At 39.5% G+C, this 16,091-nt stretch overlaps 1 protein-coding gene across 1 annotated transcript in view; it reads right to left on the reverse strand.

Annotated features, from left to right (window-relative positions):
- The window catches only part of DAPK1 (death associated protein kinase 1), a 312,064-nt gene that overhangs the window by 107,155 nt on the left and 188,818 nt on the right, over positions 1-16,091 (reverse strand). The window contains exons 15-17 of the mRNA XM_033927667.1: positions 14,149-14,247; positions 3,708-3,905; positions 171-368 (exon numbers count right to left, since the gene is read on the reverse strand). Coding sequence (XP_033783558.1) covers positions 171-368; positions 3,708-3,905; positions 14,149-14,247 — 495 coding nt within the window. The remainder of the gene's footprint in view (positions 1-170; positions 369-3,707; positions 3,906-14,148; positions 14,248-16,091) is intronic.

Here is a 16,091-nt window from a genome sequence, read left to right on the forward strand (position 1 = left end):
ATCTTATTTGTTAAAAGTTGGTTTTGGGGGGGAAGAAGAGAAAAAAGTTAATTGTTCTGTCATTAAAAACAAGGTACAAGGGGGAGAGAGGGAGCTCGATGGAGCCGAATTAGTACTTAAGATTCTTAATTATTAAATATCAGTATTAGTTTTAGTTATTTTTGGCTCACCTTGTTAGAAATATCCAAATTACAGTGTGCTTCGCAGAGCGCCATTACAATAGGAATGTTTCCATCTTTGCAGGCGACATGCATGGGCGTGTTACCATGCCGATCTTGGAAATCTACAAAGCACCCCTGACTGAGGAGAACTTTAACTACCTCCATCTGACATCGTCTCACTGCAAGATGCAGGGCTATGTGGCCATCCTGAAAAAGCACACGAGAGTGGGTAAGCAGTTACTTCTGGATAAGTCTCTTCATGCCATTGTGCACATATAACAGACAACAGCAGCAGTATGGTTGCTAGGTCTTGGAAAAGCAAGCACTTCCTTGCAGGTGCCAGTACAAATGGTTTTTCTTACCAACTTAAGTCTATAAAATAATTTCTAACCAGAGAAACACACCAACTAACCAAACAAAAAAAATATAACAAAGTGCACACACTTACTCATAAGGTTCAAAACAATGGTCCAGAACATACTTACATTTGAACAGCGGACTGTTTACAAGTACGAACAGAATGTTTCACAGAACTGATAACATTTAAAATATCTGAGCTAAAATTTAACTGTAGAGGAAATTTCATGAGTGATGCAGATAAACCTCACTGGGTGTCTACCTTGGGGTTTGGTGTTATTACAGGGTTGCTGTTGGTTACCTCTTACCATTACCCCAATCAATGGTTGCAAAGAAGCTTTCATCACACCCAGCTTTATTAGGGTTACTCCAGAGTGACAATTTTCACTTCCAAATCTATCTGTATAATTTATATAAACAGGACATGGAAAGAGATTATTCAGTAAAAGGGAGGCAACGGATATCTAGAGACCTGGCTGAGAAATCTTTATCGTATAGGTCACCAGGATGACCTAAGAGCCATAAAATTCTGGTAATTTTGTTAAATCTCATTTGCTTATGGATTCTTCCAAACACATTTCTGAGTTTACTCTTAGAATCTGAGACTAGGAATCTAACACTAATCAAGGTTAAGCTGAAACTGACTGCTTAAAAATGGCACATCACAAACCTGCAATACTGTAAATAAGACTTCTCAATATATATGAAACTGAAAGTATAAATATATAAATTGCATCTATACATTCTTCACATACACTCAGAAAATGTGTGATTCGACCAAGCCGAACACACTGTCCCATCACAGTGTATGACTTTAGTGTAAAAATGCTGGCTAAGGCAAAATGCTCTTTGTGTAATAACAATAAAGATTTTCAATGGCAAGAAAAATAAATTCACTTAACTTAAAGAGTTGTTACAGGTCCCGACATGAACCATGTTTCGAGGGTCTTTTTCAAGGAACCCAAGAAAAGAGAGGTTTTAGACTTCAAATGCCAAGGAAAAACATGTGATTCAGACGAGAGAAATTTTTCATATAATGAAGAACTCTTCCAAACTTTCATTCGTTTGGAAGAGTTCCTTCATTATATGAAAAATTTCTCTCATCTGAATCACATGTTTTTCCTTGGCATTTGAAGTCTAAAACCTCTCTTTTCTTGGGTTCCTTGAAAAAGACCCTCGAAACATGTCCATGTCGGGACCTGTAACAACTCTTTAAGTTAAGTGAATTTATTTTTCTTGCCATTGAAAGTCTTTATTGTTATTACACAAAGAGCATTTTGATGGGACATGTGTTCGGCTAGAGGAGTCTAGGCTCTTGGTCGAATCACACATTTTCTGAGTGTATGTGAAGAATGTATAGATGCAATTTATATATTTATACTTTCAGTTTCATATATATTGAGAAGTCTTATTTACAGTATTGCTAGTCCAGAATTTTGACCTCTCTATCCTTCAACTATTTTGTAAGTCCTCTCCACCCAGCACATTTGACATCACAAACCTGGACATTTTTCCTTTTCAAAACACATCGTACACCAAAGTACCCCAATTTAAGAGCTGATTTGCGGCCTCAATTCTTTCAATACAACATATCACACTTTAGTAGTTGTGGATACCCATAAAGTAATAACTTTATAAGCTGTTTTACTGAAATCAGACAGCTAGTGATAAAGGGACAAGGGGATGGGACTTGATATACCGCTTTTCTGTGTGGTTACAATAAAAAGCGGTTTATGTATTTTAAACAGATACTTATTTTGCACCTAGGGCAATGAAGTGTTATGTGACTTGCCCAGAATCACAAGGAGCTCCAGTGGGAATTAAACTCAACCTCAGGGTGCTAAGGCAATTGCTTTAACCATTAGGCCACTCCTTCACTATACTGGCAAAGTCTCAGTGTAGGCCCAGTTAGAATTGGGAGTCTCGGAAGTTCCATGGGTACAAGAATCAGGATCATAAAGGTACAGAGAGATATATTCTAGCCATTACAGGCTCAGATTGGACTCACCATTAGGGCTGTAGAGTCCGTACACCAAACCTTCGACTCAGATTCCTATTTTCCTATTGTCTGACTCAGACTGATATTAGGCCTTAAATTTTTTGTTCTGGATCTAAAGTATTTAATAATTTATTCAATTTTCTATACCGTTCTCCCAGGGGAGCTCAGAACAGTTTACATGCATTTATTCAGGTACTCAAGCAGTTTTCCCTCTCTGTCCCGGCATGCTCACAATCTAATGCACCTGGGACAATGGGGAGATTAAGTGATTTGCCCAGGGTCACAAAGAGCAGCAAGGGTTTGAACGCATAACCCCAGGGTGCTGAGGCTGTAGCTTTAAGCACTGCGCCACACTCTCCAGAACAAAGATATGAATATATAAGTTTAAAATGATGAGATTTATCATATATAATTTTCTTTTTGAAGATAGAGTTGGAGTCAATGCATTTTTACTGCCTCCAACTCCACAGCCCTGCTCACCACTATAGTTCAGTAACTATATTCTGCTGGCAGCTTTTGTGACAACATCTGAAGCAGATTAAATATGTACACAAGTAGAGAGGCCTCTTATATAAACAGATTCTTTAAGGCTCTTTTTTTCCATTTGGTAGCTGTGGCACCACTCAAAGCCAGGGCTCACAAATTACTGTAGGTTTAAATAGTAACCATCACACTAAGACTCAGCCTGTACCCACCCATTAAAAGAACTTATTGTAGGCCGCAATAAACTTGGTAGCATATTAAGATATATAAAAATAAGATGGAATCAGTTATAAGTGTTATATAAAACACTAACAGTATTGTGATAGTAGGAACCTGATTTGTGACAGCAACATCAGAAGACAAGCTTCCAGTACTGCAGTACCCCGTTAAAAAATACGTGAAGGAGGTTTTTTAAAAAAATAGATGTAATTTCTGAACTCATAACCTCCTACTACATGGAGTGATTATAGGAATCATTAACAGTAATAGTCTTCTCAAAAAAAAATTCTGCATTCATTTTCTATGCTATGAGCTTAAAAGTTCTATAAAAATTTCCTTAGAAAGGTTTTACTGCCTACATTAAAAGAAAAAATGATAGCTTCAAGCCTTCAAATCAGACGTTTCAAGAAAAGCAATTAAGACACAAGCTGGCTCTGAAACACCTACGCACATGATTCCTAATTGGGAACCAGTCACCCATACCTCACCTTGTCTGCTGCATCGAGAGTTGCACCGTGCCTGGCCAAGCATTCTACAATGTCATGGTAACCTCTGGCTGATGCCGTCAAGAGGGGAGTCTCTCCTTCTCGGTTCTTTATGTTCACATTACAGTCCGCCTCACAAAGTGCTTTTGCAACAAAGTAGTAGCCATGCCAGGCAGCACAGTGCAGAGGTGTTTCTTCTTCCTACATGGTTTTAAAAATTAGAGGATTAATTGAGAGAAAAAAATCACTATATTGGGTAATGCTAAACTGCTGTTAAAAGTTCAATTAAGTATTCTTTTTTTCTTGTGGGTGCTATACCTAAGCAACTTCTAAGACCATACCAAAAGTAAAAGTTTAAAACGAAACCAAAAGCTTATATGGTAATATCAGGTCATTAACCATGCGAAATGCCCAATTCCAATTATAAACCTCTTTCATAGTTGAAGTTAAGTAGAATGACCATTAATAGTCCACCTGTATATGTAAAAATGAAAAAGGTAATGAAAAGTAATGTAATATTGTTCTTGTATCCCACTAACTCCCACCAAATAGTGGTTCTAAGTGGACCACAAAAATAAAACAAAGGGAAGGAAAAGAGAAAAAGGATTAAAAAATGATTAAACAAGAACTTAAAAAATAAAATAGATAAAAGGTCAATAAGTTTTAATCAATACCTTTTTATTGAGGAAAAACCCATTTAGAACTAGTTTGGAGTTACTCCAACAAAAAGATGCTGCCTACGATCTATTTGACAAATTTTATTTCTATATACATTCTGCAGCGCCTCATCGACTTCTCTCCCTACGTCCTCCTTGAGAACTCTGTTCTGTGTTTGGAATAAGTTTTCTGCAGTGCTACAGAAATGATAAACAGTAAAAATAGCACAGCTTAATTTATTAAACACAAACATTATACACATATTATACACACACACAGTCAAACCTTGGATAGCGAGTAACGCGGTTTGTGAGTGTTTTGCAAGATGAGCAAAACACCTTCTTAATTTTTAAACTTGCTAAACGTGTGTGTCACGCACAAGCACGTCACAAGCGCGTCAGGCATGCATGTCGATGAGCGCAATCCTGCTCGGATCCTGACTCGGCTCAGCAGATTTCCCACCCCAACCACCCCAAAGCCTGCTCCTGCTGGCGGTTGCAGTAAAATCTCAGTTTGGGAGAGGGAAAGAAGGATAAAAGCTGGGGGGAGGAGAGCTGCTAATGGCAGCGCGTTGTTAACTCATTGCTGGCTTGACACCAGGCTGGCTGGCTGGCCCGGCATTGGGAGCGCATGGTTGGCAGCTGGCTGCTAATGAGTTAATAAAGCAACAGAGCCCCATGTGGGCTGCAGGCTCTGAATAATGCACGCACAATATTGAGCCCAAAATGCAGTCACACAACTACTGCACGGTATACTTACGTGCACAACCTATGTGCACATCTTCTCCCTCACACCAGCCAGTTTTTGGGATGTGGAACGAATCGTCCGAGTTAGAGAATGACACAGGGACCGTTTACTGTGGTATACCGTGGTCACCGCAGTAAATCCGCAGGAATAGAGACATTTGCAACTGGTTTACTGCAGAAATGGGGACAAGACCTTTTACCACCCCGTGGGAGCACTGAAAAGTTTTGCTTCTGTGGTAAAAAAAAAAACTACACCTGTGTCAGACTCGGCATTTTCTCCCCAGCATCTCTTGCACCTATTTTGCCTTCAGGAGCCAGCCATGCCACAATGAAGACAGCAGGAACCCAAAACCAAAGCCAGAGACCAATGTGATTTGAAGAATAAAATTACCAGACAACAAAAGCTAGAAAAAAATCCCTATTTTATATTTTGTAATTAGAATAGTTCAGATTTGAAATATGTATCCTGCCAGAGCTGGTATTAAACATAACTGGGGACCGCAAAGTCCAGGCTGTGCTTCTTTAGCTTCCAGCTGGCTTGGGGCTCTCTCTCTGACTAGGGGGTAGTTGCCCTAGTTGCTCTCCCCTAACACTATTCCTGCCATGTGTGACTGAAGTATTCTGTTTGCTTGATTTTTCTATGTAACATTCTGTAGTAATTTGGTTTGTTCAGTTTTCACAATAGTGGAGGGGATATTTGTGAAAGGGAGGGGAGACAAGGGTTTTGTTGATCCTTGCTCTGTATTATTTGTGTTCATAAAATGAATATTGTACAGAATATTGTCTCTTTTTATACTTTAATAAAATAAGTTCAGTATAAAATCATAACTATTCGAGGCTTGTGCAGATGGGACGGGGACTGAGCTCGCGGGGCTGAGCTCATGGGGACGGGGTGATAAATTTTTTCCCCGTGTCATTCTCTAGTCCGAGTTTCCATTACTTCCTATAGGGAAATTCGCTTTGATATACAAGCATGCTTCTGAACGAATTATGCTCGCAAACCAAGGTACCAGTGTGTATGTGCATATATATATATACATACTGTATATATACACACATACATACTTGTGTATGTATATATATTTTTATTTATAGACAAAAAGGAAGTAGATCTGTGGAGCTGGGGAGGGGCAGAAGATCGAGCAAGTAACACCAAGAGGAAATGGATTAGGGAGTAGAGTAATTGTGCACTGTTCTAGGCTCTCTCTTCCTCTCCTCCTGCGCCCCAAAAACTTTTTGGAAGGGACAGGCTGGAGGAGAACACTTCTGCTGTTATGGAATTTAAAAAATTAAGCCGAGTAGTAGTAGTACTATAAGTTAAAAAGGGCAAAAAAAATATGCAGAGATTCAGTGTGAGAGATCAGTTCAGGCAGTAGAAATCTGAGCTTTAAGGTATCATTGATGATACAACCACCTAGACTTTGCAGTCAACCTAGTGATTAGTTTGACCATTTGAACTTCCCGGTCAGTGTAGGGACAGGCAGCTAACCTGAATATGGCACCACCACTGTTGGCCTGGGAAAAATGTCATCAAACAGATGGCAAAATGTGAAAACAGCTGCACAATGGAAACGACCTATTGGTCCTACATTTGCTTTTGAGTAGTTCGGGACAATTGACTGATCGGCATCAAAGCTGCTTTGATCTTAATAAAAAAGAATGGACTCGGTTATCCAATTTGCTTTCTAGTATTTGAAACTCTGTACTTGTAATAATCAGGGGTGGAATATATCCTTCAGTGAGCACCAACATCAGTGAATAAGAACTACTGTAGCATTGTTGGAGCTTTTCTTTTATTTGGACATTTTGGGATGAGAGGAATAGGGTGGGGGAAGGATGGAAGGAGGTTCTTATATCTCATGGTTTACATTGATGTATCTTGTTATACAAAACTAATATTGAAAGTTTAAAACTGTGCTTGCTTACTGAAATATTCACAGAGATAAAGGTCTTTGGATAATTATGGGCTGATTTACCAAGGTGTGTTAAGTTCAAGTTCAATTTATTTAATATACCGCAAATATAAAACCAAGATAAAAATCTAAGCGGTTTAGAATGAATATAAATTGTGGAAAGGAAAAACAATACACAAAACAAACTTCATTACACTTAAAGGAAAAAAATAAGGTTAGATTACAATAAAATTTGCATAGGGAAGTTAGGGAAAAGGGGTTAAAAAAAAAAGAAAATATATATATTCTTCCTTACTTAAAATAAAAAGAAATTTAGAATATAAAAAACAACTATGAACAAAATGCTCGAGTAAAATAGAATGCCTTCAATTGAGCTTTAAATGTGAACAATGATTTTTCGTCATGAAAATAAGTAGGAAGAGAATTCCAAAGTGTAGGCACCATAACTGAAAATGAAGTGTTTCAATAGATGTTGATTTGAGGAATGAAAAATTCTCCATATTGTATAAAGAACTAAACATAAAAGAAGGGAGTTCAGAAGATATAACTTGAAAAGAAATTATATTATATTTAAATGGAATTTGATAAGCTATTGGAAGAATGTGTTCCGCTTTTAAAAGTGGAGTCACATGATCAAATTTTAAGCATCCATACAATAATCTAATCACAGTATTTTGTACTAACTGTAAACAATGCAACTTATAATTTGAAGACTGATCGAAATCAAAATACAGTAGTCAAGTTTAGACAGAACTGAAGAATGAATCAATATACAAAGAGAACTTTGTTGGAGAAATGAACGAACAGAATGCATTTGTCGAAAAGCAAAGAATGATGAAGAAACAACCTTAGAAATATGGGTATGAAAAGATAAGGCATTATCTAGTGTTACTCCCCAAATTTTAGTTAAACTAAACCTTAAGCTTATATACCGCATCTTCTCTATAAGAATAGAGCTTGACATAGTTTACAATAAAATTAATAAAGCATAAAAAATAAACAGTGAAATTTGTAGAGGAAAAAGGTTTTAGTTGTTGTTGTAAGTGAAATACCATTCATGCTAAAAGTTTTACAGTTTTAGCTGTTGTAAGTGAAATACCATTCATGCTAAAATTTGAAGTATTAGGATGTGGTATACTTGAGTAAAAAAGCATTACTGCGGTCTTCTGAGAGTTAATTTTTAATTTATTTAATGTTAATTAATCTGCAATTTTATCCAACTTAGCAGAAACAAGACGAATGAGAATCTAAAGGAATAAGAAGATGAATATCATCTGCGTAAATGAAAAAAAGTAAATCCAAGGGATTGACGAAGTTAAAGGTGCCAGAAAAATATTTTAAAAAATAGGCCCAAGGACAGAGCCCTGGGGAACACCTGATGACAATGGGTGAGAAATAGAAAATGCATTTGAACATTGTATAACATATCTGCGATTAGACAAATAAGATTGGAATCACTGAAAAGCAGATCCAGTCACCTGAATTTCTTTTAGTCAACTAAAAAGCATGAATGACCAAGTCAAAAGCTGCTGACAAAGATCATCATCATGTCTGCTATCAAGAGTTTGTCTTATATAATTTAAAAGACTTAATAATAATAGAGTGTGTTCAGTAGAGTGCTAATGCACACTAATGGAGCTATTGTGTATTATTAGTAAAATAGGTTAGTGCCAAAAAGACCTGCTCCAATATCTCAAAAGGTTTTTTCACACTCCTCACTCCGGACACACTGTGTTGTATATAAACAAATGAATAAATTATTGTTTTACTCTGGTAGCTATTCAGTCTATGGGAATCTCCGTTAAATATCTAGGAGATTCACCTTGTGTTGTCCACAATATAAGTGCACCCTGCAGCACACTGCTGGGTCTCCCCACAATCATCATTCAGTGCTAACCCGAGTATAATTTTTTAATCAAATTTTTGTGTATCAATTACTGAACCCATACTTCATAATAGGCAAGAGAAAAGTTCCCAACTGTGCATAATTAATGAGTGAATTTAAAATGGAACTTATCTCAAAAAGTCTGCGAATTCCAGCGTATTCTTTAATGGGTGCCTTGGCCGATTTCCCTACAAGGTACGCCGTTTCGTGATCTTCTTCAGGGGCACATCCCGCTATGTCTCATATTAAGATTTTCTAAATTAACATGGTCAGAATGTGTTGGGTGCAAGCAATCCTTTTTAAAGAATAGAAGATTGTGACGTGGCAAGCTCCAAGGCCAATAAGATTCAAGCAAGGCGGTGCCTAAATAAAGGGCTCTTCAATGCCTGAATAAACCTGCTGTCAACCACTCCACAGCATCATTCATTCCGTGGGGCGTATAAGATTTTAATGACACATTCTGACCGTGTTAATTTAGAAAATCTTAATATGAGACATAGCGGGATGTGACCCTGACTTTGCCCCTGAGGAAGATCACGAAACGGGGTAACTTGTAGGGCAATCACCTTGAAGAACACCCCTTGAAAAACACGTTGGAATTTGAAGACAGTTTCCTATTCGGCTGAATAGAAATAATGGGCATTGAGCTAAAATAAATATGAAAAAGAAGCAATATAAAAATCGGAGATCAAGTGTTTATTTCAGTAGGATTTAGTTAGTAGGGCCCCGGATTATTTGTATTCAAATTTAAATACGACTAATGTATTCGGAGCACTGTTTTGGGCTAAATTGAACACGGTGCTCAGTACAGTCCTAGTTTTAATTTTTTTTCCTTTTTTAGTAGGTGGTTATATGGCTATCAAGAAAAAATAAGATTTTTTTTTAACCTTCAGACTACAAATCCTACCACTGTGGTGCACTGGCGTAGTGAGGGCGAACGGTGCCCCTCCCGCTCCCCCCTTCCCCGTACCTTTTTAACTTCGGCGCCAACAGTCACCAACTTACTACCTGCGTCGGCTTCGGCGCTCTCTGACATCCCTTCCTAGGTGTGGGTCCCAGAAATGACATCAAAGAGAGAACCGAAGCTGATGCAGGCAGTAAGTTGGTGGCTGTTGGCGCCGAAGTTAAAAAGGTACGGGGGAAGGGAAGAGGTGAGCACGTGGCAGGGGAAGAAGTAGAAAGGGGGCAGAGGAGGGTTGCCCGCGCCCCGAGGAAGATGGCACTCGGGGTGGATAGCCCTCTTTGTCCCTCACCCTAATTATGCCACTGCTGTGATGTAAAGACAGTGATAGACTATATACAGAAGAACTTGGGGAAATTATGAACTTAACATAAGAATTGCCTTACTGGGACAGACCAAAGGCCCATCAAGCCAAGTATCTTGTTTCTAACCGTGACCAACCCAGGTCCCAAGTAGATCCCAAATAGTAAAACAGATTTTATGTTGCTTATTTTAATTACACTTTTCTACTAATTATGTTTCACATTTATTAGACTTTTTAAAATAAATTCCTCTTGGAGATAAACAAATTATGTTGGTATGGAACACAGAAACGAACAAACCATAGTGGAGATATGAAGAAATGCAGCTTATTCAACAATCATAAAAGTCTGTGCGATGCCTCAGCAGCCTTCAGCTGTCCGTGTGTGTAGAGACCTGTAAGGTATCTTCGTTAGAATTCATAATACTTGAATGAGGGGTTTCATTGATAGTAGTCTACACCACTCAAATAACTGAATATTCTGAATAAGGCTCCTGAGGCAGGCCATACTGGCCAAAACACGTGCATGTCGAGCCATCGCACAGACTTTTATGATTGTTGAATAAACTGCACACCAACATTTCTTCATAACTCCACTGTGGTTTGTTCATTTCTGTTTGGATTGTGGAGAACTCGCTCCTGGTTTGTCTGGAGAACCTCTCCTGGTTTTTCCCCTTTCTGCACCCCCCTTGCAACAGTTATTGGATCATTTTGTAATTGCCACTGGTTTATACCATACATTTGATAACTAATTCTCTGTACCTTCATTGCATATGTACAGTTTTTCATCTCCTTGTAAACTGCTCTGAACTGTTTTCTGATATTCTGTAACTTCGCTGTAAATGTACAGTCTCTTACCCTGTAAACCGCTCTGAACTATTTTGTGGTATTGCGGTATACAAAAATAAAGTTATTATTATTATTACCATTCCAACAATATGGAACACAGGTCATTCCTAGCCCAGTGATGTAAAGCTCACATTTACGGGTATGTTTACCTGATGTAAATTTTATTAAAAAATGATCTTTACTAGGTTCCCCCTCCTTTTGGTATACAATAATAATAATAACAGTTTATATACCGCAGGACCGTGAAGTTCTATGCGGTATGCAATGATTAAAAGATGCTACAGATTGAGTAGAATTAACAAAGTTCAGAGTTAGTGATTAACAGTTCTAAAGATCATTTGTTGAGGTCAGTTACCTAAGTACTTCAGGAACAGATGTGTTTTTAGGTGTTTCCTGAATTCTCCATACATGAAAAGAAGTGGCATTCATGAGGTATACCAAAAACTATTGTTCTGAAGATAAAGTGCCTCTTTGTAACACCTCAACATATAGAAACATAGAAATAGACGGCAGATAAGGGCCACGGCCCATCAAGTCTGACCACTCCAGTGACCCTCCCTATCTATCTTTGCGGATAGATCCTACATGTTTGTCCCATTTGGCCTTAAAATCTGGCACGCTTCTGGCCTCAATAACCTGAAGTGGAAGACCATTCCAGCGATCAACCACCTTTTCGGTGAAGAAGAACTTCCTAGTGTCACCGTGCAGTTTCCCACCCCTGATTTTCCACTGATGCCCCCTTGTTGCCGCGGGACCCTTGAAAAAGAAGATATCCTCTTCCACCTCGATGCGACCGGTGAGGTACTTGAATGTCTCGATCATATCTCCCCTCTCTCTACGTTCCTCGAGTGAGTAGAGCTGCAACTTCCCCAACCGCTCCTCGTATGGGAGCTCCTTGAGTCCCGAGACCATCCTGGTGGCCATTCTCTGGACCGATTCCAGTCTCAGCACATCCTTGCGGTAATGTGGCTTCCAAAATTGCACACAGTACTCCAGGTGCGGTCTCACCATGGATCTATACAGTGGCATAATGACTTCAGGTTTACGGCTGACGAAACTCCTGCGTATGCAACCTATGATTTGCCTTGCTTTGGATGAAGCTTGCTCAACTTGATTTGCAGACTTCATGTCTTCCCTGACAATCACCCCTAAGTCTCTTTCTGCTTCAGTTTTTGTCAAGATCTCGCCATTTAGGGTGTAAATCTTGCATGGATTTCGGCTTCCCAGGTGCATGACTTTGCATTTTTTGGCATTGAAACTGAGTTGCCAGGACCTAGACCAGTGCTCCAGTAGAAGTAGGTCATGCATCATATCATCTGCCATTGAATTATTGTCTGTTGTGCTCTTGTTCACTACATTGCTTAGCTTGGCATCATCGGCGAATAATGTTATTCTTCCTTGGAGCCCTTCTGTCAAGTCTCTTATGTAGATGTTGAACAAGATCGGGCCCAGGACGGAGCCCTGTGGCACTCCACTTATCACCTCTGACATTTCGGAGGGGGTGCCATTCACCACTACCCTCTGAAGCCTACCTCCAAGCCAGTTCCCAACCCAATTTGTAGCGGAAGAAGATATCTTTTTTTTCAAGGGACCCACGGCAACAAGAGGGCATCCGTGGAAAATCAGAGGCGGGAAACTACGAGGTGACACCAGGAAATTCTTTTTCACTGAAAGGGTGGTTGATCGCTGGAATAGTCTTCCACTGCAGGTGATTGAGGCCAGCAGCGTGCCTGATTTTAAGGCCAAATGGGATCGACACGTGGGCTCTATTCACTAGGCAAAGGTAGGGGAGGGTCATTAGGGTGGGCAGACTAGATGGGCCGTGGCCCTTATCTGCCGTCTATTTCTATGTTTCTATGTAATGTGTCGCCCAAACCTAAAGAACTCATCTTGCTTAGCAACCTGCGGTGTGGTACGCTATCAAATGCTTTGCTGAAATCCAGGTAGACGATGTCCAGGGACTCACCAGCATCCAGCTTCCTCGTCACCCAGTCAAAGAAGCTGATCAGGTTGGATTGGCAGGATCTCCCCTTAGTAAATCCATGTTGGCGGGGATCCCATAGTTTCTCCTCGTCCATGATTCTATCCAATTGGTGTTTGATTAGGGTTTCCATTAGTTTGCTCACTATTGATGTGAGACTCACTGGTCTGTAATTTGCCATCTCCATCTTAGAGCCTTTCTTGTGGAGTGGAATGACGTTAGCTGTCTTCCAGTCCATCGGGACGTTACCTGTACTAAGGGAGAGATTGAAGAGCGCGGATAGCGGTTCCGCTAGGACATCACCCAACTCCCTGAGCACCCTAGGGTGTAGGTTGTCAGGCCCCATTGCCTTGTTGACCTTGGATTTTTGACAGCTCGCAATAGACGCTGTGCTATTAAACTGTATAAAAAATTTGTTTAATTTAGTGGACTTCTGTCCCTTTAATTTCAGCACACTCAGGGTGCTCAATGATGGTGTATGGGTGGAGGCTTACCGCCTTGACCCAGAAGTGAAGTGTCGGAGCTGCGCTCCTATCACTGAGGGTTCACACTGAGAGCACCCTATATTATATTCACTTTATGTTGGTTTGTTAGTCGTGAGCCAATTTTGGCGTCTTGAGCGTCCCCCACACAAACCTTGATGTGACTAGGTTGCCCTTTTGTGTTTTTTCTATAGTAGGTATTTTGGCAAATTTGGAGTGTATTGTTGTTGTGCTATTAAACTGTATGCCATATGAAAGCACCTAAAATTTAAAAAACCCAAACCATACCAGGTTAACCATACTAATATGGTAAAGTACATTAGTAGCTACAGCCCTTAGAATGAAATACGTTAGCCATCAAAATCAGCCTCTACTGTTTTGATATTTTTCAATTTAAATAAAACCTCATGATTTCACCAACAGTGCAATCATTGCCCTACTCTTGGGAACATACATGGTTTCATATCAGTTTAAAATTCCATGATGACCAAAGACTCTTTGGTTTTGCTAGTTCATAACTATTTGAAGTTAGGTGTCCAAAACTTTAAGGGCATTACATAAGGTTCACACATTAACTATTAAAAGCCATAATGTTAAAAGCCAGTCAATCAACAGCTAGAGTTATCAGTGCCTGATGGTCCCTGTGTAAGGTATGAAAAGAACACTTGCCTTATCTTGAAGGTCTGGCTGGGAGCCAATGCTACAGAGGTACTGGACCACATCTACATGACCATAGCGAGCGGCCACATGCAGAGCGGTCTCCCCAGACTGCAATACAAAGCAAATGACAGGAGGTTAAACAGGCACACAATTCTTACCAAAAGTTAATTTCACCCATGATCCTTAAATCCATTTCTGTTTATGCCAGAGTCTAGAGCATATATTTATAGCAGTGTAGTGAGGGAGTGAGATGCAGCCCCCTCTTTTTCCTCTTCCCCTTGTACAACTTCCCTGTTACATGCCCCCACCCCTCCTTGTGTACCTCTTCAAAACCTTTGGTGGCAGTAAGCATCATCTCCCAGCTGCTGCTTGCACCAGCCTCAGGTCTAATAAACCAAGTTATTTACCTATAAAGTTCTCTGTGAAAAGCATGATTCGAATCCTCAAAAGTGGTTGACATCAATAGCTTGGGAGAACTTCTAGAGGATGTTTGAGAGAGAGTTCACCATTTATGTGCAATACATTCTTCACTCCACTGTTATGCTGATGATCTCTGCATAACACTGCACTGTTTTTAGAAGCCAACCCCTAGAGCAGTGGTTCCCAAACCTGTCCTGGAGGACCCCCAGGCCAGTCGGGTTTTCAGGCTAGCCCTAATGAATATGCATGAGAGAGATTTGCATAGAATGGAAGTGATAGGCATGCAAATCTGCCCTAGAGGAAGTGAGTGGGTGGGAGAGGACTTGAATCTTGCTGCTCACAGATACCACCACTTACAGGAAAATAATTTGGTTTTCTCCAAGAACTAGCACTATTTCAAGTCCTCACAGGTAGGATTTTCCTAGCTACAGGTTGCCTTCCAAGTTGTTGTCTTCAAAAAGAAGACATTTAAAAAAGTGAAAGGCACTGACAATGGGCAGACACCAAAGCTGTTTTTCATGGCAGCAAGACATTTTAGTGTTAGTGTTTTATTTTTGAATGAAGGAAATCTGAAAATGAGAGATTGACCAAACCTACTGTGGTATCAGGAATTTCTCTCCAAATAATGAGATATGAACAAATGGACCTCAGACTATGTTGAAGCTCTGCAAATCTTATGTGGGTTTTGGACACAGCCATAACTCAAGACATTATGAGTTTTGAAATAACCTCATTAAGGTCAGGCCTGATTGGACAAAAGTGGTCTGAAAGCCAATTTACTAGTGTTTGATCATCCATAGCAGTCCCAGGCTTACTGGGATCAAAAGAAACATTATTGAACATTATTCCCTGTGCCTGTGTGGTTAGTGTTGGAAGATTCCCCAGTTTAACAGCAAACAAAAAGCAATGCATTTTAAAAGAATCACACACATGAAAAACTGAGAATAGAGATGCTTGACTTAAAACTAAGCTCAATGCTGAGCGTTCAAAGAGAATGAATGCCATAAGTAAGGACCATACACTGAAAAGAATGTTTGGTAAAATACAGCTCTGACCATCTTGGGTAGAGGCATAACCAGCAAAACTGGCAAGAGTTAAGTAATGTAATGTAATGTAATGTAATTTATTTCTTATATACCGCTACATCCGTTAGGTTCTAAGCGGTTTACAGAAAATATACATTAAGATTAGAAATAAGAAAGGTACTTGAAAAATTAAGTGTAAAACCAGAAGAATTATACCAAGTCAAAGGGTCCCTGTAAATAACTGCTCTAACCCCACACTTTACATTTTAGATAAAATTCAACAAGAAACTGATAAAATAATAATAATAATAATGGAGTGTTGATGTAAAAAGATAAGCTGGTGCAGCTACAGACCATAAAAAATGACAAATTGCTTTATTTTGAATTCCACATTCCTGCAGAGCCATCAGATCAGGAAAGGCATGTGCATGTGAATTACTAGGGGTTTCTTTTTTGGGGCCCCTTTTACTAAATATTAGTGCTAGCTCTCAGAATTAGAAGGCACTA

This window comes from Geotrypetes seraphini, chromosome 1 (assembly GCF_902459505.1).
Source record: "Geotrypetes seraphini chromosome 1, aGeoSer1.1, whole genome shotgun sequence".
NCBI classification, from domain to species: Eukaryota; Metazoa; Chordata; class Amphibia; order Gymnophiona; family Dermophiidae; genus Geotrypetes; species Geotrypetes seraphini.